Below are 26,135 nucleotides of genomic sequence, written 5' to 3' on the forward strand. Positions count from 1 at the left end.
GCAGGGTGGGGAGGAGGAATAGGGGGAAGGGAGAAGCTGTAGCTCTGCTCTCTAATCCATCCTGGCCCCTCTCCCTGAGGACAAAGGGCACAGCAGAGAGAGGGCAGCTCTTCTTGCTGGCTGTGGCTGTAGAGACTGTGGTCCAGTGAAGGGAACAGAACACATGGGTTTCTTTAGCTGTACAGCCTTGAGAAACTGCTTCAGCTTGCCTCAGTTTCCTCGTTTGTTAGAATAAGGGTCAAGATCTTGCCCCTGTGTGCCTTAGGGGTGTAGGTGTATTGAAAGCATAAAATGAAGTAATGTAAATGAAAGCCTTTATTGGTGCCAACTGTGTGTGTTCGAACACTCATGCATGCATGAGGAGGCCAAAATTCAACCTTGGGTGTTATTCTTCAGAAGCCATATATCTATTTTCACATACATTAATAATTTTAGTGTGTGTGTGTCAAAGTCCCAATGTAGAGGACAACTTGTAGGAGTTGGTTCTCTCTATCATGTGGGTTCTGAGGATTAAACTCCTCAGATTATCAAGCTCAGAAGCAGGATCATTTGCCTGGTGAGCCATCTCTGACGTCCCATTTTGCATCTTTGATTAAAAAAAAAAAACAAAAAACTGGGCACAGTGGCCTGCACTTGTAGTCCCAGTGCTGGGGAGGCAGATTCAGGTGGAACCCTGGGGTTTGATGGCCAGCCATTGTAGCCTACTTAGAAAGTGAAGGCTAAGAGATTTTGTCTCAAAACCCATGTGGACAATGCCTGAGGAATGATGCCCAAGGTTGCCCAGTGCCCCCCCTTGCTCCTCTCACCATTAAAATAAAATGGCTATGACAAAATGACAAGATCTGTTCTTCTTTTTCTAATAATCTAGATATAAATGAATTACATTCAGGATTTAGTAACATTGCCCCCTACAGTCTAACTGGCAATCAGTGATTCTTTTAAAATGTAAGTCAAGTCCTCTTGTTCTACTTAAGCCCTTCAGTGACATTCTACGCCTCTTGGAACATTCTAATGACTTTGTAAGAACTTAGCACTTGTGAGGGTCCATGTGGTCTAATGCCCATCTACTATTCAGCCTCATCTCCAATACCACGACTGGTCCTAGTTTTCTTTTTATTTTACTTTTTTGTGTATGGATGTTTACCTGCACATACAACAGTGTACCACATTTGATCAGTGTCCACAGAGGCCAGAAGAAAAACCATCTCTTGGAACTAGAGTTCCAGAAAGTTGTAAGCTGACATATTGGAGCTAGAATTAAACCCAGGTCCTCTAGAAGAACAACCAGGGCTCTAAACCACTGTGCCATCTCTCCATTCCCAATCCTAGCCTTTCATTAAACCCGCCAGGCACACTTCCACCCCAGGGCCTTTGCATGAGGTAAGTCTCTACCTATAAATTCTAACTTGGCTATCCTTGTCACCTCCTTCAATCTCTTTACTCAAATGTTGCCTTAACAATGAGGCCAACCATCCTATGTAAAATAGCAAAATCATTCCTCATCTTAACGTGTTTAAGTCCAGCACTTACAAACCATCTGTATATTTATTTATTTTTATTTACTTCTATAGAATTTGGTTTACATGCGGATAGGTATTTTTTATGTATGTTGTGCTTTCAATAGATTCAAAAATATTTTTGTGCTCATTAATTATATTTTGAGAAGCAAGGGAAATAGATCAGTGGCTAAGAGCACTGGCTTCTCTTCCAGAGGACCTGAATTTGATTCCCAGCACTCATATTTGGAAGCTAACAATTATCTTTAACTCCAGCAGCAAGGGATCTGACACCCCCTTCTGGCTTGCAAGGACACAGGATATATACATGGTGTACACACTTGCAGGCAAAACACCCACACACAAAAATTTAAAACTAATGATAAACATACTTTGAATGAGGGGCTACAACGCTGACTTCTCATAGACACAAATAACTTCCATAGTAAGAAGTGGGCCAAGTAGCTTTGCTGGAGATTGCTTTTAGTCAGGTGTGAATTGATCTGGTTGATCGAGGTAGAAATGTTACCAAAAACTTGTATATACCTGAGCACAGTTCCTCTCGTATTTATTTATTTCGAGACAGGGTCTCAGTATGCACCCCTGGATAACCTGTAACCGATTATGTTCACCAAGCTGGCCTCAAATTCAGAGAATTCTGCTTCTGCCTCTGCCTCAGGGATTAAAGGCAGGCCTGGAACGTCTAGCCTTAAAAAAAAAAAAAAAAGGTTTTCTGCATGTATACATGTGTGTGTGTGTCCATAGGGTGCACTTTCAAATGTGTAGGTGTAGAGGGTGAAGTTGACATTGAATGTTGTTTATTGAGGCGGGGTCTCTCCCTGAGGGGCTCACCAATTCAGCTAAGCAACATTTAAACAACACCTCTATCCCAGAAGATCTGGAAACTGTGAATTTTATTTGGTCGTGGTGGTTTTCACTATAAGCTTTGACAACGTGGTTAATTTTGCAATCCAAGGTCACAGCGCCACACCTGAAAACTGAACTACAATTCCCAGAGTGCATCGCAAATCTCTCGGTGAATGCTGGGAAGTGTGGCTGCAGTCTTTGTGGGGAGGGAGGGCAGAGAACGTTGATTTGTCAAGGGCGAGGACATAGCGATTAAATTACATTTCCCAGAGTGCATCTTTAGGAGGATTCTGGGAAAGTGGCGGAAGTAGCAGTCCCACCGGGAAGGGACAAGAGAAACCATTTGAACTTGAAAGTTTGGAACTTCCAGGGTTTGGCAGACCTTTGGGATAGAAGGCATCTCAGAAAGAATTCAGAGTGAGTACAGTGAAACCAAGCCTGTTCTAAGTGCATACAGGATGCAGAGTAATCAAGGCCTCTGTAACTGCTCTCGGTTACAGAGTTTGAAAGTTTTAACATGAGCCTTTCTAATCTGGAGGAAATGGACCATTTTGCACTCAATATTGAGTACCTCTGATTATTTTCTGAAACGTTTTTGAAGAGCTATTTAAAAGTGGAAATTTCCAGTTTCTCATCTTTTCTCTTAATTTGTGAAGTGGTGGTTGTATCTTTTAGAAGTAAATCATAAAGTTTTTCATATAACCCAGGGCACCCGAGACCGCGAAGTCTCCATCACGGCGGCTCCTCGGCTTCGCATCGTTCGCAGCCCGTCGAAGTCCACAGTGGAGTGTATGTTCCCCGGGCACCCATGAAGATTCAGGATGAACACTTTGTCATTTTTTGTTGTTTTGTTTTGGAGATAGGGTTTCTCTGTGTAGCCGTGGCTGTCCTGGACTCGCTTTGTAGACCAGGCTGGCCTCAAACTAACAGGGATCCTCCTGCCTCTGCCTCTGCGTGCTAGGATTATAGGCGTGCTCTACTGCTCCCGGCTATAAGTCATTCCTACTGGAAAAATGAACAGGATGTGAAATGTGTGTCTGGATGTCACAGAAGTTCATAAGGATCCTGCCTTGGCATTTATCGTTTGGGGTAAAAAGCATTTCATCCCAACTATAATTCTTTACACACACACAGACAGCGGGCACCTGTGACAAATTCCTGAGTGCAGATGCAAGCATGCGGTAGCATGCATATAGAGGCCAGTGGGCAAATTTGGGGAGTCAGTTTTCTCATTCCACATGGGTTCCAGGAATTAAACTCCGGTCATCAGGCTCACAGAGCAAGTGCTTTTAGTGGCAGAGCCATCTTGCTGGCTCCCAACATCATAATCTTTAAATTTTTATCTTTTGTGTATTCATGTATGTCTGTGTGGCACATGTGGCCCTGGTACCTGTGGAGGCCAGAAGAGAGCATTGAATCCCGTGGGACTGGGGTTACAGACAGCTGTGGGTTGCCATGTGGGTGCTGGGACAGAGCAGCCAATGTCTTCAAAGGCTGAGCCATCTCCAGCTCCTATAATTTTTTATTAACATTCTTAAACATAGTCTTTCCTCCCTAGGATAAACTCTTAGAAGTAGAATTTTAGGTAAAAGAAAGTTTATTTAACACATTCATAGTTATTCCTTAAATTCGGAGCAGGTGCATTTCTGAGTTCTGTGTGAGCTAGTGAAGTTGACCTTAAACACACGCCTTTAGACCATTACTATTACACCTTCACACATCAGAGTGTTGTAGCCCTCCTTCTGTGAACATGGTTAATACTGCACATTTTTGTTTCTTAAGCGACCTTGCATAACTTCAGTACCTAACATTTTGTTGCTAACTATATTTTACCCTTGCCTAGGTCATAGATCATAACCAAAACTACTCAAGGATTAGTCATCAGTGACTCATAATTGTGCAACCCAGAAGCAGGCCTGAACTATAAACATTTCTCGGTAGGTTGGTGTCAAAGCCTGCTTCCCACGGGCACAGTTAAAAGGTGGTTGGTTGTTTAACTGTACTACTGGCTTTACTTTCTCAGTGGAATTTCTTGACATTATTTAAGTTACCTTGCACAGGAAAGACAATACATACTGATACACAATTTGAAAAGAAATTTTGTGTTGGGTTTCAGACCCCAGGCAGGCGGCTGAGGTGCCTACTAAAGACGCCAAAGTGGACCTGGCCTCCAGGTTCTCCCAGCATCCCTCCGTCACTACAGGGCATGGCTGGCATACCCCACCCTCTACCCTGAACTCTCCAGCCCAGGGTTTGGGCTTCCCTTCCCTCAGATGCTCTTCACTATATAACCAGACATTTTGGCGCTCTTTTTCTCTCTCTCTCTCTGTCTCTCTCTCTCTGTCTCTCTCTGCATTTCTCTTTCCCACGATGTGCATGCACTCTCATTTTCTCTTCCTACCCCCCATCTGCATGGCAGTTCTACTGAAACCCCTTCTGTGAGGTTAGTGAACTCACCAGAGAGCTGCCCCCAACAAACCTGCCTTTATATACTTTGATTCAGCTTGAATTGGCTTATTTTGTCAGTGGAGAAAGTCTGTCACCCAGAAGTGGTATCCAGCACCTCTTAGACCGCTGGGAAAGGATTATTCATGGAGTCTAAAGTCAGTTGTGTCAGGTAGAGCGAAAAGGGGAAAGGATCACTCCCCAGTCCCCATGTGACCAAGAGCAGCTTGGCACACCAGTCTATGGCCTCAACTCCTCCCAGGTTTGGGCTCTAAGATAATAAGCATGTGTACACAGGAAGAGAGAAATGGAGGGAGGGGAGGAGAGAAAGATACTGAGAGAGAGAACCAAAATGTATGTCTGGGGAAGGGAAGCCCAGCCCCTGGGCTAGAAAGTTCAGGGTAGAGGGTGGGACATGCCAGCCATGCCCTGTAACAGGTGGGGACTGAGGGATGCTGGGAGACTAGGGGTATAGCTCAGTGGTAGAGTTCATAGCTTACATGGGCCAGACCCTGCACTCAATCCCCAGAACATAATGAACAAACGAAGTTTAGGTTCTTTTTTGTTTTCTGAGACAGGGTTTCTCTGTGTAGCCCTGGCTGTCCTGGGAACTCTCTCTGTAGACCAGACTGGCCTCCAGCTCATAGAGACCTGCTTGCCTTTGCCTCCCAAGTGCTGAGATTAAAGGGTGCACTGCTACCACCATCCAGCTATTTTTAGCTTAATATGGTGGAAGAATTTTTCCTTTTTAAGAATGCCTTTCTGATGTGTGGTGCACTGACACACCTTTGATCCAAGCAGAGGAAGAAGCAGGCAGATCTCTGAGTTCCGAGGCCAGCTGTCTACAGAGCAAGTTCCAGAATAGCCAGGACTGTTAACACAGAGAAACCCTGTCTTGAAAAACCAAAAACCAAAGCAAAGCAAACCAAAACCTTTCTGCTATTATTAAATACAGTTCTAGGGATTAAACCAAAGGCCATGGGCATGCTACGAAAATGTTCTATCATGACCCCACTCCCATCCCTACCCAATATGACTTTGACCAAAGTTCATTTCTTAAAAACAGTCCAGTGCAGAAGAGTTTTGGTTGGTGGTGAGCTTCTCCATATGTGAATCAGGGATCCAAGCTACTCCATCAAATGGCTTTGCCTTTTCCATAGGAGTCTTCAAGCAATTGGAGAAGCCAATGTGTCATTCTAGAAGGAACACACACCATTTCCACTTATTCCATATTGTTAAGATCCAGGCGTGGAATGAGGAAGGAGAGAGATATGGTTTATTTTGCTACCACTTGCCTGCAAGAGCTCCACACAGTAAGAAGGAAGAAATGCATTGCTAATCATTTAATTAGCTGATTCTCATAACTTACTAGTTTAGCAAAACAGTTTCAATTTTGTATGTTAGAAAATAAGCCAGGTGTGGATGCCCATGCCTTTAATCCCCGCACTTGGGAGGCAGAGACAGGTAGATCTCTGGGAGTTCAAGGTCAGCCTGCTTTACAAATTCCAGGACAGTCTGGGCTACACAAAGAAACCTTGTCTCATAAAAAGAAGAAAAAGAAAATAAGCACTGGGAATTTGAAATCCTTTTAGTGATAAAATGCAATGAAGGCCAGGGGTGATTTTGCACATCTAAAATCCCAGCACCCAGCAGGTAGAGGCAGTCAGAATTTGAGGCCAGCCAGGGCTACATAGTGATGCCCTATCTTTAAAACACATACACACACACACACACAAACACACACCTACAACAACAAAACAATGTCAAAGTCTGTTCACCTGAGTCTTGTTTTTTTTTTGTTGTTTTGTTTTTTTCCTGATAATGCAAAGTGATTCTATTCTGGCTTAAACAATGACTCTCTTGTTGATTTATTACTTTAAAGTGCATACTATGATGGAAACAAACAAAAAACTCCTCAATTTTTCTTTAGGAACCCAACAATGTCTCTGTATTGTGGAACATTTTTCAGGAGGAAATCTTTTTGGTGCTATAGGCTGCTGTCAACCTATGTCACTAAGACACGGTGAGTTCTGACCAATCTGATTATTTTTGGCATATTAAATAGTAAAATGTAAATGCTTAAGAACACCACATTAAGAATTAAATGTATAAAATAAAAATTACACATAATAATGTCCACTGTAAATTATTTACAATTGAAAGCCATTCAGTATTAGAATTTCCTATATTATAAATAATTAAAATGTTTCATACTCTTGACTATAAGCTCTACTCAAATAAGACATTGCCCTTTTGGCCATCGAAAGTGGTGATGCACACCTTTAATTCCAGCATGTAGATGGTGGAGGCAGGAGGATCAGAAATTTAAGATCATTCTCATCTATATAGAGAATCTGAGGTTAGCCCATATTATATAAACACAAAAAAAAAAAAGGAAAAAAAAGAAGAAGAAGAAGAAGAAGGAAGGAAGGAAGGAAAGACTGTTTTCTTTTGTTATTGCTATTGTTACTGTTTTGTTTTGAGACAGGGTCTAGGTGTATTTTTTTCATGTCTGTACATATTTTTGGCAACACATGTGGAAAGGGTGAGTGTGCATATACACATGGGGACAGAGGTTGACCAGATGTCTTTAGTCACTTCTCTACCGTACTATTTTTTTTTTTTAAGTTTCATGTATGGGTATGCATATATTTGTGAAATGTATGTATTCCATGTCCACAGAAGCCAGAGGTGGAGTCAGATTCTCTGAAACTCATATAAATGGTTATGAGCTGCCACCTGGGTGCTGCAAACTGAACCCAGGTCCTCTGGAAGAGCAGTCAGTGCTCTTAAATACAGAGCCTGTTGGGGTCCAAAGATTCAAAACAACCCAAGCAGGCACAAGAGTCCAGCAAAGCAAGATCTTTATTTGAATTAGGTAGCAAAAACTGACCGGTCAGGGACAACAGCACAGACTCGGGAGCTGACTTTGTCTTCAGATGTTCATCTTAGTAAGTATTTAAGCAGATGTCAAAAATGTACTGTACTCAGGCTGCGACTGGGCCACCGAACAGGCTCGGGAGCTGAACATCAACACACACCACACCCCCCCAGCTAGAATGTTAGAGTTTCTAAGCCTGAAATCTACAAACATCTGTGTCAAGTTACAGTTACATTTTCTCACCAATCAGGAGTTAGGGGTAGGGGATTCCCTTAGGAACATGTTTTTGTGGTAGATACCTTATCCTGTTCCCACTGGTTGGGTTATTCATATGTGGCGGGGCATTCATGTCTCAGCTTGCCAAGCAGGATGTCAGTTACCCAGGGAGATCTTGGGAACTTAAACTTTATTTGACCCCTACTCAAAATGGAAGTTTTATTCAAAATGGCTTCAGTTTGTTTCCTCCTTGCAAGCCGTATCTTTAGTCCTCCACCTATTTTTTTGAGATGAAGTCTCACTAAACCTAGAGCTCACTGACCCAGGTATCCTCTCATCTCTACTTCTGCTTCTCTGGCACTGGGATTATAGAGCTATGCCCAGCTGTGTGTGTGTGTGTGTGTGTGTGTGTGTGTTACAGATGCAAACTTGGGTCTTCACGTTGGTAAAGCAGGTACTTTGCTAGCTGGGTTATCTCCACTCTCCCTATTTGGTTTTTGAGATAGGATCTTGCTATAGTTCAGGGTGGCCTTGAACACTTGTTGCTCTGCTCTAGCCTATTAAGTGCGGGGCCTGCCTGTCTCATCACACCTGGCTAAGACTCTGATTTCTCTACTGTGGCTTCACACACAGTAGACAGTGTAATATTGTTAGGTGAATGCACAGGAAGGAAGATGTTAAAGCAAACCTGTTCAGTGGGATTTTAACAAACACAGTTTAAACTATATTGAATAGTTTATTTTTGTTTCCTGAAACAGCAAGGATAACTCTAAGACCCTTCTTCCCTCCAAAAAGATAGACTTCAGTGGAAGGCAGAATAGGGGAAAAACAAAACAAAACAAAAAAGGTTGGAACCAAGACTCAGCAGTTAGGAGCACCTGCTGCTCTTGCAGCAGACCCAGATTTGGTTCCCTCACCTGCGTGGCACCTCACAGCCATTTTTAGCCTTCGTTCCAAGGGATCCCATATGCTCTTCTGGTTCCAGAGGTGCGAGGCGTGCGCATGATATACACACACATGAGTGCAAAACACATTCACGTCAGTAACAATAGATCAGTCTTCAAAGAGATTATAACAAGACTACAAATGAATAGGTATAATTGGTTTTGTGTCCACCGCATATTATTCTGTGTTTACCTTTATTCCTTTAATGTATAGTGATACACAATACTATTTAGATAATTCCAAAATTCTGGACAGGAATTTTCTCTGATTAGTGGGATTATTGGTGGTTTCCTTAAAAAAAAAAAAAAAAGAATAATTATTACAGTGTTTTCTTTGTTTTGTTAAAGAATGATTTTTTTTTAATTCTTTTAAGAAAAATCAGATGAATCTTAAAAATAACTCCTTTCAGCTGTGGCAGTCAGTATAATGGCTTCTGTGGTATCTTAATGAAAGGGAGAAACTGAGTTGAGTCCTTTACAGAAAAGAGTATGTCACACCCATGCCAGTGTCGCCATAATAGCATAAGCTACAGGGCAGGGGATATGATTTCCCCGAAAATAATGCCCCCTGGAAGGTCCCTGGCAAACTCATCCCACTTGGAAAAGAGACGTGTTCTGAGATTTCTACGCTTCTTCAGTTGTGGCTCTGGGGCTGGAATAATGAATTCTTTGATCTTTCCCTGTGACACCTGAAACAGCACAACTAACTTTATAAAGAAATTTATTATTAGTAGATTGTTAAAGGCTTTAATAAAAATAAGTTTAAGAAAAGTAATGAATTAGATTTAGTATTAATAGGCATTAAGAATAGTAAAATAATAATAGGCTCCTTCTTAAAAAATAATAGCATGAGAGGTGCAGCTGGCGGGAGTTTCCCCCTCCCTTCAGTGCCTTGTTCCTGGAGAAGATCATAAATCTTGGGCAGGACATATGGGAGGAGGGTTAACAAAGGTGTAGTTAGATTTTGATATAGAGAAGGACTTCGGCAGGCATCTGACTTAGCTCCTGACTTTCCTCTTCATTGGTTAGCAATAATAAAACTATATTTGAGGTTTCTTTTCCTTTGTTTGCTCTGATCAAAAAGTTTTTAGGCCAAGATTATTTGTGGGTACTGCTTTATGTTTGATTGCATTTTGAGTTAAAATGTAAACTTTGTATTCTTGGTAAAAGTCTGAATGTTCTGGGAAGTATGCCAATTTTAAGGTGCCTTTTGTGAAATCATTATAAAAATACTAGCTTGATTTCAGTAAAGTTGCAGCAGAGTCAAAACCATCAAGGTGTCTCTGTCTGTCAATTCTTCGCCGAAACCGTGTCTTCCTGTCTAAAGCCTTGTTCTCCCGCGGACGACGGGAGCCCGACTGGGCCGGTCTGTGGCAAGAGTATATGAACTTTTGGATCTCACCCATCTAGTGAGGCCATTGGTTGAAGAGCTTCACGCCAGTGTTTTGCTTTTAATAGTCATGAGGGCAAAGCCACGGCTGTCCTACTCTTAACTCTCCTTGAAGGCAGCAGTGTTTCTGTTGTTTGTGTTTGGTAACTTTGTACTGACACTTGTCTATTTTTTGACATATATTGACTACTTACCCCAGGAGGCAACAGTCACTTAAAATAAGTTTTAAAATATCACAAGTCTTGAAGGATCGGGTTTCTTTTGTCTCTGTTTCCAAAGAGTTTATTGTAACTCCTTTTACCGGTGAAGAGGCTTCTAACATGGCTACCATGGTGTTTGTTCTTTTGCTATGTGTTTTCATGCTTTGGTGCGTTTATAGGTATGTCCAGATTTTACAGAAAACATCTGTAAAACATGTTTTGCAGTTACTTGTCAAAATATGGCATAAACTTGAGAGTCTGTTTTAGGGCTTTTTTTTCCCCTGGGAAATCAAAGCCAGGGGCTTTCACATGTGAGGCAAGTGCTCTAGTACTGACATACATCCTTAGCTTGGTTTGAGGATTTTAACAGGCAGAAAATGGTAATAATTAAGACCCCAAGATACTGTCTGTTTAGTCACTAACTGGTTCTTAAGGACTCTGATTCAATTTGTAAAGCTTGTGGACAGACTTCCACCACCCAAAATACTTTGTCCATATTTTAATTTTGGCTACTGATAGTATTATCACTATGAATTAGCTAGGACAAGAATGGGCTTTTCCAGTGGTCCCTCCAGTACAGTGAACAAGGGTGCACGGATATCAGATGTGTGCCTTTGTCTTCCCTAGCCTGAATGAAAATCCCTGAATGTACAATGTTTGTTCTCTGTGGCGATGCAGCCTGCTCCCATGTGTGGGTGTTTGGTGCTAAGATTTTTAATCATCGGACTCATTTTTCTTTCAGTCTACTGCCTGCAAATTCTTGCCTCACTGGCAAAGTTCCTCAAGGTTTAGTTCAGTAAGTATTTATTGCCAGTTCAAGTCAATAAATACTTATTGAATTAAGCCATTTTTTTCTGAGATGAAAAGCCAAGAATAGCAGACTTTGTCCTTAAATAGCTTACAGTCTTCTTGGAGAGACAGATAAACAAATGGTACAGTGATATACAGAAGGAGCAGCAGGGTGAAGGACAGGATGAAGTTGCCTGTAGCCACCTCAGCACAGACCTGTAATCACACTAGAAACTGAAGCAGGATAATTATATTCAAGGCCTTGCTGGACTGCAGAGTTCAAGACCAGCTAGGACAACTTAGTAATAAATGCTGAGAAGAGAACTGATCTCAGTAAGGAGCTTGCCTAGCATGTGTGTGTCTGTGGGTTCAGGCCTCAGTTCTGTAATATATACGCTGATACATAAAACTGTAGGAGAGTTAGAAAGAGTCCACCCCCAAATGAAGGGATAGACAAATGACTAAGTGTGTTTTATTTATGCTGGCTTGGTTATTTAACTTGGGTTGTATCTGGATGTGTCATGGCATACATGTGGAGGTCAGAGGATAATGTGAAGGGCTTCATTCTCTCCTTCTACCATGTGGGTTCTGGAGATTGAACTCAGGTCATCAGGCTTGACCACAAGTACTTTTTACCCACTGAGTCATCACATTTAGTCTAAGTATGTAAATAAAGTTGCTTATTTCCCAAATATAGATATTTATTTGAACTGAAGGAAGATGATGAGGCCTGCAGGAGAGCTCAGCAGACAGGAGCGTTTTACCTCTTTCATGACCTGGATCCGTTGCTACAGGCATCAGGACACCGATACCTGGCCCCCCGGCTTAGCCGAGCAGGTAAGGTCAAAGTGTACCAGTGGAGTAGATGAGTCTTGGGCCACTAGATGGAATTCAGGTAGTTGCAAAAACTATCCTTACATTTCAGAGTTCAGATTTTTCAAAAAGCTCTTGAGTCTCAAGCTTACATAACTGTTTCTGCTAATTAATAACTCATATGAACTTGAATTGCTAGTTAGGTATTCTTGGTGGTAATATGAACTATGAGTGCCATAGCTGGACCTGGTGGCACACACTTTTGATCCCAGCACTCAGGGAGCAGAGGCAGTGGATCTCTGTGAGTTCAAGGCCAGCCTGGTCTACAAAGTGAGTCCAGGACAGCCAAGGCTACGCACAGAGAAACCCGGTCTCAAAAACCAAAACCAAAAACAACAACAAAAAAAACCCAAACAACCAAAAATCCCTTAGAGGTCCATGAAACTGCTGTTCAAATAGGAAAGGCCTGCTTCCCATTTTGTAAATAAAATTGTGTCGTAATACAGCCACAGTAATTCCTTGACATACTGTGCCCAACTGCTTTTATGCTACAATAGCAATATATATAATACAAATGTATATAATATATATAGCAATATATATATAATACAAATGTATGTAATAAAACTATAAATAAACTATAAAATACTTGGTATCTCTTTACAGAGAAGGTTTGTCCAGCTTTGCCTTAAGCTAGTGATTTCTAGTCCCAGGAAACTGCAGAGTTGCATAGTTTAAGATTTGTATCTTAACTTGATTTTGACTAGGTCAAAATGAATAAAATCAATTTTGAGACACATTTCAGAATATGCAACTAGTGATCTAAGCCTCTGGATTTGGGAGTCTTATTTTTGAGATTCAAGCATGAATCAAAAATATTTCTTAAAACTGACTGCTGGGGGATGCAACTCAGTGGTATAGAACTTGACATGTGTCGATTCCTGTTGCTGTGATAAAACCCGTGACCAAGGCAACATACAGAAGAAAGAGTGAGTTTGAGCTTACTGTGTCAGAGGGATGAAAGCATCATGGTGGCAGGCAGACAGGCATGGCACTGGAGCAGTAGCTGAGTTTACATCTTGAGAGCAGGAGGCAGAGAACACAGTGAAAACAGCATGGGCTTTTGAAACCTCAAAGCTATGCTGTACCCCCCCACACACAGCAAGCCTCTTACATCCTGCAGTAACAACTCTTCCAACAAGGCCACGCCTCCTAATCCTGCTCAAACAGTTCTACCAACTGGGGACCAAGTATCAAACATAGGGGCCTATGAGGCCCATTCTTTTGTTTGTTTGTTTGTTTGTTTTGTTGTTGTTTTAAAGACAGGGATTCTCTGTGTAGTGCATGGCTGTCCTGGACTCGCTTTGTAGACCAGGCTAGCCTGGGACTCACAGAAATCTACCTGTCTCTGCTTCCCTGAGTGCTGGGATTACAGGCATGCACCATCACCACCTGGCCACAAAGGCCATTCTTATTCAGTCCACCACATTGAGGTTCCTAAATTCAATCTCAGTTGCAAGAAAATAAATAAATAAATAAATAAATAAAAATGATGCAACCATTGAGTTGAGGGTAAATACCAGAAAAAAAACAAAACAAAACTATGCTATGCTATGCTAAACATGGTCAGATGTTCATTCTTGTCATTATTCCCTAAATCACAGTTTAAAACGGTTGTGTATATACTTGTATTGTAATTTGATACTTTAAGCAACTAAGAGCTATTTAAAGTATTGCCAAATACTACCTTATTTTATGTAAAGGATTTGAGAGCATGCAACTTGTGATATGTGAGAGTTGGTCTGTAACAGACAACAGGGAGCAACTGTATACTCTGAGCAGGAGTACTTCCTGTGGGTCTCACATGGCCGCAGTGATGTGACTAAAATCTGAGTCTCACTTTTTCTCTCTCCCTTTTCTTTCATTGTTTAGAGTTGGAAGGGCTGCTGGGTAAGTTTGGACAGGATTCACAAAGAATAGAAGATTCAGTGCTGATTGGATGCTCCAGCCAGCGGGAAGCGTGGTTTGCTTTAGATCTAGGTCTGAGTGGTGCCTCCTTCATTGGCGGTAGGTGCCTTTTCCTGGTAGGCGCTTCCCTGCTGCTCGCAGACTTTAGGGTTTTGTGTAACACCATTTCAAGAAAGATTTTACATATACAAAAAATTCATCAGCTTTTCTCTTTGAATAAAACACCATTATCCACTATCATCACTATGAAACTTTCGATGGCCGAGAACTTATATACATAGCTCCAGTTGGCCCCAAATCCAGTCCTGCCTCAGCCTTCCATGTGCTGGGAACAGGCACGCACTATCTTACCTGGCGTTGTTATGATTTCTTTCCCAAGTGGTGGGAACTTACTTGCTTATTATATTATTCCCCATACATTTATACAATTTACATCTTAACTATTTAATAGGCATTTAAAAATTAATGTCTTCAAAACTGGGTATAGCAGTATGTAATTCCAAGATTTGGAAGAGGCTAAGGCCAAAGAATTTTGAATTCTAGGTCAGTTTAGCCTTCATAATGAATCCCCCTCTTAAAAACAAAAACAAAATAGAGCAAAAGCTTGGCACACTAGTTCATGCCTGTAATCCTAGCACTTGAAAAGGGAGAAGGAAGAATCATCCTTATCTACACAGAGCTTGAGGCCATCTGGCTATGCAACACTCTGTCTCAAAAACAAACAACATCATGGTATCATTTTTCATAGGCATGTCCCCATGGAGTAACTCCAGGTTCTCTGCCCTGTGCTGTAGAGTCAGGCAACTCTAGGTTAATGGATCCTGCCATGCTTTGCTTCTCTCTTCAGTGTCTGGAGTATAAATGTAGTGGTGGTGGACTGCGCAGCATCATTTCCCAGTAGCAGGGTCTGCTGTTCTTGGCTTTTCATTTTAGTAATTAACAGAATAAATGACTTAGTTCACTAACCTAAGAGTCACTTGACACTTGTTTAAAATTTTTTTTAGTGTTTCAAAATTCAGGTTTGGGACCCAGAACAGCTATTCCATGAAGTGCACATGCATCTCTCTTCCTTTCCTCTCTCTGTCCCTCCCTCTCTCCATCTCTCCCTCTCCTCCTGTCTTCTCTCTCTTTCTCCCTCTCTTTCTCTCTGTCTTTCCAGTTAGAAGCTTGGGAATCTATGTAATTTTCCAAATGCCTGGACGAGTCTCACTGGCAAGTTTGGGGAGCAGTGTTCTGACAGGATGGGCTGCCCAGAGGCAAAGCTGGACACCTGTTTAATTACATTCTCTTTCCTAATTTTCTAGCCTCCTTGCCAAAATCTGAAATGGAGGCAGAGCTCAGAGGTTCTTTCATCAAGCTGAGGCAGGCTGTTTTTCAGCTGGACTCCATGGATTCCTCCTTGCTGTTCACGGTAGTTTCGGTTTCTCAGTTCTATAGGAAGTATGCAAAGATGTGTGCATGGGCAAATACTCATGTGCATATGACTGTGGGGTAACACATTGTTTCTCACAGATCACAGACCTTTCCACACCTTGGCAGAGGGCAGCAGAGTTCTGGGAAAGGTAGCTTATACTGTGAAAGATGGTGCATTGTTCCTTGTTTTGCTTTTAGCAGAGCTACTGTAAAGGTTAACCTCCTAAGAACATGGCAACAGGGTCTACCAGTCTCCTAAATGTCTTTAAAAGATTGTATTTATAATTGTGTGTGCATGTATACTTAAGTGTAGGTGTATGCATGAGTGTAGGTGTCTGCAGAGGCCAGAAGGGGGCACTAGCTTGCTATGAGTGATTGTGAATGGTTGATTATAGGTCACAGGTGCTAGGACCTTAGCTCTGGTCCTCTGCAATAGCTGTATGAATTCTTAGCTACTGAGCCATCTCTTCAGGCAATCCCACAAATATTTTTTTAACTTCACAGTATAATACACATTGTGGTTTTTTTAAACATGAGAAATAATTTACTTTGCCTTAATAACTTGTTCTCACAGCTTTAGATTTCAGTTGTTACTGTTGTGCCTGATTCAAGAGACCCCAAAAGACCACTAGGAGTTGAGTCCATTGCAAATCACACTAGGATCTTTATTCAAGCTTAAGCTCAGGCCGACATTCTTCCCTGATGTAGCAGGTTAGAAAGTGAGGCCCCCTCTCAGGGAGGCAGAGTTTTTAAAGGGAAAAATGGCAGTCGGGGAATTCCAAGCCTTGCAGTTACAGAGAAGGGTAAGCTTTGGGCTTTGGGTGTGGGGTTCAGCAACCAAGATGACCTTTAGGCTAATTGTTCCAAGCCACCTGGCCAAACCGACAGATGTCTAAGATAACTGTACGGTAGCCTGCTGGGTGGAGTGGAGACCCACTAACACATTCTGTGGTATTTATGACAACCTGTGGGGTGGAGGCCTGATTAGTTATCTATTTACACATTCTGTGGTATCCAAGACAACCTGCAGGGTGGAGGCACACGTGGCCCTTCTCAGAACCTGAAGGTGGGGGTCAAGTCACTCCAAGGTCAGTCAACTTAAGATAGAGTCTGAGAAGCAAAACGGAACTACTCCTGCCATCCTCAGTTCCTTCAGTTACTTTGTTTTTGATGTTGTTTTTTACATTTTTATTATTTATGTATTTTTATTTTAAAAAATTTTTATTTATTTTATTGTGTATACAATGATCTGCCTGAAAGCCAGAAGAGGGCACCAGATCTCATTATAGAGGGTTGTGAGCCACCATGTGGTTGCTGTGAATTGAACTCAGGACCTCTGGAAGAGCAAGCAGTGCTCTTAACCTCTGAGCCCATTTTATCTATCATCTATCAATCATCTATCTATCTATCTATCTATCATTTAGTTATTTATTGAAGCAGAGTCTTATCTACTCCAGGCTGGCTTGAAGATGACCTTGAACTTGTGGCCTTCTGCCTCTGCTTCTAAATTACCAGGATTATAAGCAGTTATAATTATAAGCAGTTATAATTACCAGTATTATAACCAGTACCTTGCACTACTGGTTAGCTAGGATTAAACTCCCAGTTGCCTACATGTCAGGCATATTAATTGCTTTTTCTACTTCTGTGATAATACAAAAGCAGCTCACAACTTGAGGGTGTTGTCCATCATGGGTGGGGAAGGGAGTCATGGTGGCTGGAGGTCAGTGGTCACATTATATCCACAGTCAGGAGGTGGACCCCAGCCCATGAAATGGTGTAGACACATCAGCATGGCTCTTCTTACCTCAGTTCACCTAGCCTAGATAATCTTTCCCAGATACACTCAGAGGTCTATTTCCATGGGGATTCTAAATCCTACCAAATTGACAAGACTGCTCATCATACCAGCCCTTAATGTTTATTTTAATTTTGTTTTAAAGGATTTCATGTAGCCCAGGCTGGCTTTCAACTTACTATATAGCTGAGGATAGCCTTGAACTCCTGATGCCCCAACTGAGATTGCAGGCATCTATGCACAGGCTCCAACACACCTGGCTGCTGTGGTGTTTAGTTGCCTGTTCTAATTAAAAAGAAACCCAAGACTTCTTTAGTTGGAAAAAAAAAAGAAAGAAAGGAAGGAAGGAAGGAAGGAAGAAAGAAAGAAAGAAAGAAAGAAAGAAAGAAAGAAAGAAAGAAAGAAAGAAAGAAAGAAAGAAAGAAAATCACAGCTTGAGCTGGGGAAAGGCTCAATGGGTGAGAGCACAGTATGCACAAACCTGACAGAGTTCTGTCCCGGGATGCTGTGATCCTGTGCCTCTGAGATCCAGGACTCCTACGGTGAGATCTCAGGCAGAAGCAAGAGAATGGCTAAAAGTTCAGGGCCACCAGCCTAAAGCACTCTGCACAGCAAAGTCAATGAGACCCTCATCAAGGTGGAGGCAAGAACTGGTTCCCAAAATTGTCCTTTGACCTACACACACACACACAGTTAAAAAAAAAATCACAACCTCATTGAGGAGGAATAAGTATGAAAGAAATGCTTAATTATAATGGAAATTAAAATGTTTTCTTTTTAAGTTGGGTCACATTTCATAGGTGTATATTATATTGCTGTATATTTTGTGTTTTAAACAATACATAATGCATTTCAAAATACCTTTTAGGCTAAGGATATAGCTTAATTGAAAATTACTTTCTAGTGTATGTGAAGCTGTAGATTCCCAGTACTGCAAATAAATAAATAAATATTACATAAAATATGCTTTCTTTTAGATTTTTGATACTAAAAAATATATTTAGATCATTTCCTTCTTCTAATAAGCCTGAAGGAGGTGAGCTACCAGTGAGATGGCTCATCGGGTAAAGATGCTTGCCATACAAGCCTGCTGACCTGAGGTGATTCCTGTAAAAGTGGAAGGGGAGGAGCGGCTCCATAAAGCTCTCCTCTGACCCATCATGCTCCATGCCACATGTACCACTTCCCCACCGCTAGTAACACAACTAAGGAACTTTTTTGAAATAGGTGAGCTAGAAAAAGACTTCTTCACGATTGTTCCAGATACCTTTCTCTAAAGCCAGACCCACCTTTGTGTTTGTAGGCTCAGGCTCTTCTCCGCTGGCATGATGGTCACCAGTTCTGCAGCAAAAGTGGGCAGCCCACCAAGAAGAACATGGCAGGCAGCAAGCGAGTGTGCCCTTCTAATAATATCATCTACTACCCACAGGTGGGACCAATTGGGGTGGAACACACTTGTAATTCCAGTACTTGGGAAGTGAGGGCAGCCTGGGCTACATGAGATACTCTCCAAAAACCAAAACAAAGGGCTGGAGAGATGGCTCAGCAGTTAAAAGCTAGTCTTCCCGAGGACACGAGTTCAAGTCCTACCATCCACAAGGCAGCTCACAACCCTGCATAACTCCAGTTCCAGGGGATCCAGTGCCCTCTTCTGGCCTCCTCAGCCATCAGGCCTGTGCATATACACACACAGGCAAAACACTCCTCCATTTAAAATAAAAATAAACAGCCAGACATTGTGGTCAGCACTTAGGAGGCAGAAGTGAGCAGATCTCCATGAGTTTGAGGCCAGTCTAGTTTCTATAGTAAGTTCCAGGACAGCCAGGGTTATCTAGAGAGACCCTGCCTCAAAAACAATTTTTTTTTCTCTTTGTTTTTTGAAAGAGGGTCTCCCTATTTAGCCCTGGTTCTCCTGGAATTTGCTATGTAAAACGAAAAGAAAATTAAAAAGAAAAAACAGTCCAAGAAGGCTGTTGCCACTCTGTCATGTGGGAGGGGGAAGCCTGTGTGCTCAAAAGCTTCCATAACTGCCCATTCCTCTTGCCTTCTAGGCCTGAAGTGCCAGCATCTCAATCTCCATTCTGCTTTCCTAGATGGCCCCTGTGGTGATCACACTGGTGTCAGATGGGGCCCGGTGCCTGCTCGCCCGCCAAAGCTCCTTTCCCAAGGGATTGTATTCTGCCCTGGCAGGATTCTGTGATATAGGTAAGGAGTTTAGGGGAGGAGGTACAGGTGACAGTGGAAGAGAAAACGCATTCGTTCTGTTGCTATCATGCCTCTAGTCACAAACATTAAACTGTCCTGAAGTTGTAAGTAACTTCGCTACAGAGCAGGAGTCAACATTTGGAACATGCAGCATAACTGGAGGAATTATACAGTGAGCGTCCCTACACCCATCGCCTCAGCTGTAATCTTTACTGTTCTTCTCTCCCACAGGCATCTATCCATTTGTCTGCCCTGCTGTCAGCCCATCTTTATTTTCTCTTGAACAAATTACATTCATGTACTTCTCCCTGAGTCTTTCAGCACACACAATGGTAACTAGAATCCCACACTTAGCTTCCTTTATGCTGTCTTCTCTTCTAGCTTACAGGATAAGGTCTGGAGAAGGTGACGAGTGGCCCTGTCACACAGAAGAGGCAGCAGTAACCTCTCCCATTGCTACACTCACCTGCATTACAATCAGCCCATTAGACTTGAGCACATGCTATACTCAGGGAACTGAGCTTGGGTAGCACCCAGAAGCTTGGGCCATCGTGATTCAGATAGATAATATAAAATTCTCTTGCTCCAGGGCTGTTTGGAATTAATCTGAGTGCTTACAGGTGAAAATGTGGAAGAGGCTGTCCAGCGAGAAGTTGCAGAAGAAGTGGGCCTGGAAGTGGAAAACATACAGTACTTCTCGTCCCAGCACTGGCCCTTTCCCAATAGCTCACTCATGATTGCTTGTCATGCAACCGTGAAACCAGGGCAAACAGAGGTAAAGTCTTAACCTTCCTCTATGCTGTGATGTCCCCTTTGCCAGCCTGCAAGGACTTTCTGAGCACTTGTCTTGAGGAGTAACATCAGGGATACATGGTAATACATAAGATAATCATTATCCTGAAGGAAGCACTTGAGAATGGAAACAAATAATCATCATTCTCCTTTGCATATATCTCAGTTATGAAACAACTTCCCTTTGAGCTGCTTTGTTGGAGCATAATTATCACAGAGTCTGTTGATGGATGAGGATGTAGTTCAGTTGGTAGAGTGCTAGCTTGTAACACACACAAAGCCAGGTTCAGTCTTCACACCATATAAAGCCAGCCTGCTAGTACCTACTTACAATCCCAACACTTGGGAGGTGGAGGCAGGAGGATCAGAAGTTTGAGACCAACCTGGACTACATGAGACCCTGTTTTGTTTTATTTATAGATAGGTCTTCAGATGTCTATAGACATCTAGTTCACCTAACTTGCTGGGTTTAGAGATAAGCATGTAGTACTGTTTGATCAGTAATTACTATCAGGAACCATCAATCAGACATCACTGGCAGTGGCATAAGCTTAACCATCTACCCCATCCCCATTTCTCCTCTGTGATAAGAGCATTTAACATAAGTTGAATTTTAATGTAACTGACACAATATTGCTAACTGTAGATGCTGTACTGTACAGGCCTCCAGAATTTATCTTGTATAAGTGAAATTAATACCCTCTAATCACTGCTTCCCTGTTTTTCTCTCCTTGGGAACAAGCATTCAACACTTCACTTCTACATATCTGACTAATTTAGTCCCCAATGCAGCAGAGGCCATGTAGAATCTGCATCAAGTAGATTATTGAACTTAGCATATCTTCCAGGCCCATCACCTTATAAATGTGGGATTTCCTTCATTTTAAAAATTCAGTAAGGCCAGCCAGCGTAACAAATACCTGTTACCTCAGTACTTGGGCAACAGAGTAAGGAAGTCAGGAGTTCCAGGCATGAGAGGTGAGAATAAAAAAAACCTCCCAATACTAGTTCATGGTATGTATTTGTCACTCTTTGTTGATAGACATTTAAACTTTTTATGTCATGGATGATGTAAATTGTGTCACAGCAACAACAGGAATATAGAGGCACCTTTGAGTTCTAGATTTCAGTTCTCTTGGATATTATGCTTGGGAGGTGGGGTTCTTGGAACAAATGATAGCTCTGCTTTAAAATTTTTATTTGGAGATAGGGTTTCACTGTCTATCCCTCTCTGGCCTGGACTTCACTGTGTAGACCAGGCTGGCCTCAAACTCCCAGAGATCCTCCTTCCTCTGCCTCCCCAGTACTGGGATTAAAGGCAAGTGCCACCATTTATTTATTTATCTATCCGTCTATCTATCTATCTATCTATCTATCTATCTATCTATCTATCTATTTAATAACTTCCATAGTTTTCCTTAGTGGTTGCTGTCAGGATTGTGCAGCAAAGTTACAGTGGGTTCACAAATCATGCCACGTGACTGGTTCCATGTTGGAGGTTTATTAAGGGAAGGGGGAAGGAGTCGCAGAGACTGTCTTTGGGCAGGGCAGGAAAGAGAGATTGGAGGTGGTGTGAGTTCTCTTATAAGGTGACCCAGAACATGTGCGGGTGGTTTCGGGTGGTCTGTAGGTGGCTTCACAGATGCCTGATATCCAGTTTGTCAGGTCCCTTGGGGCTGGCCATAGAGATGCCTGCTTATGGATCCCAACATTCCTCCCTTTTTGTTTTATTAAAAAGTGAGGAGTGGTGGTGGAGAGGGCATAGGGGTGACCTTTGCTCTTCGAGCTACTTCCTGCTGATTAGGGATGTTTTCATTGTCAGGGTATAGCTGGTCCCCACCATCAGGGTCAATTGGAAGGTCATTGTCATCTTGTTCTATGGGCAGAGGTTGATAATCCTGTAAGAACAACTGATTAATGGTTTGGTTAGAGAAGTTTTGCATTTGTTGTTGAAGGAAATGTAGAGAGGAAGTTAAGCAGGGTGCAAAAAGCAAAAGCAGAAAGATGAGCAGAAGAGGTATGAGGAAGGGCAGAATCCATTTCCATATGGGGTTCTCAAAGGCCCAAGAGTTAGAGGCCTCCAGCTGATCCCTTCACTTTTGTAGATTTGTCCGGAGTTGTTGGATTTTGTCTTTTAGTATACCTCTTCTGCTTGTCTTTTCTATTGCTGTGAAGAGACACCAAGGCAACTTCAAAGCATATAATGGGGCCTTGCTTAACAGTTTGAGAGGGTGAGTCCATGACCAACCATCACTGGAGGAAGCATGGCAGCAGGCAGGCAGACAGGCATGGTGCTGGAGCAGGAGCTGCGGGATTCTATCTGATCCACAAGCAGGAGGTAGTGCAAAGAGAGCTAACTGGGAATGGCTGGGTTTTTGAGATCTCAAAGCCCCGCCCCTCAGTGACACACCTCTCTAATAGGCACACACCTCCAAATCTTTCCCAAACAGTTCCACCAGCTGGGGACCAAACATTTAAACTGAAGCCCCTTGGAGGCCATTCTCATCCAAACCACCATACCCTCTTAGGAAGTATGCAGTGATCTCTCATTATAGGCTTGCTCTGCATTTCCGTAATTAGTGACACTTGGTATTTTTTCACATATTTTTTGGCTATATGGATTTCTTCTTCACCACCACCACCTCCTCCTCTTTTATTTTTTCACATGTGGTTTCTCTGTGTGCTGTGCACCTTACATCCCAATACTCGGGAGGCAGAGGCAGTTTGTGAATCTCAGAGTTCAAGGCCAGCCTGGTTTATAGTGTGAGTTCCAGGATGGGCAGGGCTACACAAAGAAACTCTTGTCTCAAAACAAAAACAAAAGTTATAAATATTTCTTCCTTTAAGAATCATCTATTCAGGTATTTTGTCTTGTTTTCCTTACCTCAATACTAATTATTGAATACAGGACTTCAAACACCCCATAGGGTGCTTTTGCATTTCCCTTGCTGTATATCAACTTTTTATTCTGCCCTCATCCTGTCTACTTAGCTTTTCCTGCCTTTGCTTGTAATGCCACCTCTAAGAAAGGGTCAGTGCCCAGTCCAGCACCACAAAGCTGAGTAGTAGTTTCTTCCAAGAGGTTTATGTCAGCTCCTACATATGCATTTAATTTTAAGCTGTTTTGTGTTGGATTTTGGTATAAAGGGTCCAGTTTCATTCTTTTGCATGTATATCCAGTGTGCCAGCACCATTTATCTAGCGGTTTATTTTTCACCTTCAGTTTTTAACAGTACCTTATATAGAGATGGAATGTATATGCCCCACTTAACAATTTGGGGACTCAGGGTGTTGGGAACTACAGGAGCCTCTCGTTAAGAGGGACTTTGATGTCGTAGCTAAACTCACCTTGCTTCCCTGTAGCAAGTCTGACGGATGGAAGTCACTGATAGCCCTTCTACCAGTTTGCCTGTTCTGTCCTGATTTTTATGGGCTCTAATCTGCTTCCACTTCCTGGGACAGTTTGTGTTTACTTTGCTTCTTGCTCTTAGTTATCATTAACCTTTATCCTTTAAAGAGAGGAACATTTGTATAAATGCTGATTCTTAAAAAAAAAAAAAGTAAAAGTCTATGTATTTGTGTGTGGACATAAGTGGACATCAGAGACGAGCTGTGGGGGGTCTGTTCTCTCATCATGTGAGTTCTAGGGACCCACGTTGGCAGCAAGTGCCTTTACCTGCTGAGCCATCTCACTGACCCTGTAGCTCTTTTTTAATTGAAAGAGCTATTCACTTGATGCACACACAATTATTCATAACTTACCACTCAATATTTTAGTATCTATAAGATTTTATGTGTATGTGCACTGGGGCCAGAAACCAGTTGTTTGTTTGTTTTTTCAAAACAGGGTTTCTCTGTGTAACTGCCCTGGCTGTTCTGGAACTCGCTTTGTAGACCAGGCTGACCTTAAACTCACAGAGATCCACCTGCCTCTGCCTCCTGAGTACTGGGATTAAAGGCATGTACCACTGTGCCCAGCTGAATAGGATTTTTTTAATTTATCCTTTTTTTTTAGAACTATTTAAAAATATATTTAATTCGCTATTATATTTCAGAACAATATCCAAAACTGATTTTACCCTTCCCATTGATCCCAGATGTTATCATCTAAGATTGCATAGTTCTCTATGAATTTTCTTACTTTTGGCCATAGTGTTCACCCTCACCCTCCACCCCTTCCTTGTCTTTCAGATCCGGGTAAACGTGAGAGAACTAGAGGCAGCTGCCTGGTTTGGTCTTGATGAGGTGGCTGCAGCTCTGAGGAGAAAGGGCTCCTTTACTCAGCAGCAGAGTGAGGCTTCCCCGCTGTTGCTGCCTCCCAAGTTAGCTATTGCCCACCACATGATTAAGAAGTGGGTGGAGAAGCAGAGCTGCTCTTCTATGGCTGCTTAGCTCAAATCAAGCTGTCTAGATCCCTCCTGGACATCGCTGAAGGGCATACCAGAGATCTACTGCAAAGCGAAGGTGACATCGCCAGCTCCAGGACAGCCTCCCAAGGCAGAGGTGCTCTGAGAACTTTCCACTGCCAAAAGAGGTTCCTACTGACAACCAAAACTACCAGTGTAAACTGGATTGACCTCGCTGCCATGGAGGCTGAGGCAAGAGTATCACTTTTGCCCAGGACAACCTGGGTAATACATGGATACTTGGTTTCTTAAAAACAAAACAAAAACCAAGGATTTCAGTTGGTTGATAAGACACTACAATGAAAAGCTGAGGTGAGGGTACTGATTTGTTAGGGTGTGAGCCATTTTCTCCAAGGCTATAGGAGCAAACATCTAGTAGTGGCTCGTTGATGTTGCATTTACAGGAACTGCCAAACTGCCCAGGGTGCTCGTCTTAAGTATCAAAATTATTAACAGTTCTCAGCTCATATCTTAGTTGCTTTTGTCCTCATACAAGAATAACATAGTATATGTCTTTTTTTTTAATTTGTGTATAGGTATAGTCTTTGTTAAGTTTTATTACTTGTGTGTTTGCCTGCACTTATGTCTCTGCACGCCTACTTCCTGTGGAGGCCAGAAGATGTTCTGAAACTGGAGAATGTGGAGAGCTGCCATGTGGGTGCTGGGAACAGAACCTGAGTCCTCTGGATGAGCAGCCACAGAGCCACCTTTTCCAGCCTCTTTGGATATACTCCTATAGGTAGTGGTTAAATAAAAGTTTACTTTTTGGTAGTTGTTGCTGCCAGTTGAACCCAGGACTTCACACTTGGTAAGCACATGCTCTACCATGGAGGCATATCCTCGGCCCAAAAGTTATGGTTTTGTTTTTAAGCTCCGAAAAGATGAGGAAAGTGGGAGCAAAGGTCTTCCTCAGAGTATTCAGCAGGCAACCAGAGGTGGTGGATTTTGTTTGTTTGTTTTTTAAAGTAGCTAAATCCCAGAAGGGCACAAGATGATTGAAGACTATGTTGCCTTCCCAGCCTTCACATGCTCAGTTTGTGACCCAGAGAAAAGACTAAACATAAAACAGTACTGGGATGTGCACACCCAGAGAGCGTTGCTTCAATTAGAGATTAGTGAGGATAAGCAAGCTCCAAGCCTGAAGCTCCTGAGTCAGGATTCCTTCCCACACATATGACCCTGACTCCCAACCCATGGTGCTAGAGACTGGACTCAGGACCTTGTGCATCTAGGCAAGCCTGTCCCTGTAATCCAGCTCCTCTGTGTCACCTGCATCTTGCCACTGTAAGGGAGATGCTTTGGAGGAAATAAATTTTCATGCCTTTATTCAGACTTTTTTTTTTTTCCTGTTCTATGAGAATGGGGTGGGTGGGGATGGGAAAAAAAATCTGTGTGACAGTAAAATGTTTTTATTAAAATTTTTTATATATTAATTACGGTTTATCTACTTTGTATCCCGGCTGTAGCCCCCTCCTTCATTCCCTCCCAATCCCACCCTCCCTCATCTCCTCT

General features: G+C 42.3%; 2 protein-coding genes across 16 annotated transcripts in view; one reads left to right on the plus strand and one right to left on the minus strand.

Moving 5' to 3' along the window:
- Positions 1 to 2,630: 2,630 nt before the first annotated feature.
- Nudt13 (nudix hydrolase 13) lies at positions 2,631 to 25,949 on the plus strand. Of its 11 annotated transcripts, none has more exons than XM_021642999.2 (11): positions 2,640 to 2,780; positions 3,071 to 3,152; positions 4,207 to 4,300; positions 6,739 to 6,831; positions 11,926 to 12,065; positions 13,974 to 14,108; positions 15,314 to 15,420; positions 18,524 to 18,649; positions 19,314 to 19,425; positions 20,046 to 20,200; positions 24,409 to 25,949. In XM_021642999.2, exons 4-11 carry the CDS (start codon positions 6,749 to 6,751, stop codon positions 24,607 to 24,609), a joined length of 1,059 nt encoding a protein of 352 aa, XP_021498674.1. In that variant the 5' UTR covers positions 2,640 to 2,780; positions 3,071 to 3,152; positions 4,207 to 4,300; positions 6,739 to 6,748; the 3' UTR covers positions 24,610 to 25,949. The 11 variants fall into 11 exon arrangements, with proteins under 11 accessions (XP_060238041.1, XP_021498676.1, XP_060238039.1 ...); XM_060382055.1 differs by lacking the exon at positions 3,071 to 3,152 and adding an exon at positions 3,325 to 3,452 and having other exon boundaries at positions 2,644 to 2,780; XM_021643002.2 differs by lacking the exon at positions 3,071 to 3,152 and having other exon boundaries at positions 2,638 to 2,780.
- The window catches only part of Ecd (ecdysoneless cell cycle regulator), a 47,807-nt gene continuing 28,496 nt past the window's right edge, over positions 6,825 to 26,135 (minus strand). The window contains exon 16 of one of the 5 annotated variants that reach the window (XR_009591427.1): positions 6,825 to 9,141. The gene's annotated coding sequence lies outside the window, so the exon portion shown is untranslated. Of the gene's footprint in view, positions 9,142 to 15,417; positions 17,896 to 19,499; positions 22,128 to 26,135 lie in introns of those variants that run through there. The other 4 variants (XR_009591428.1, XR_009591426.1, XR_009591425.1 and 1 more) reach the window with 4 other exon arrangements.

The sequence above is a fragment of the Meriones unguiculatus genome, chromosome 4, assembly GCF_030254825.1.
Source record: "Meriones unguiculatus strain TT.TT164.6M chromosome 4, Bangor_MerUng_6.1, whole genome shotgun sequence".
In the NCBI taxonomy this organism is placed as follows: domain Eukaryota; kingdom Metazoa; phylum Chordata; class Mammalia; order Rodentia; family Muridae; genus Meriones; species Meriones unguiculatus.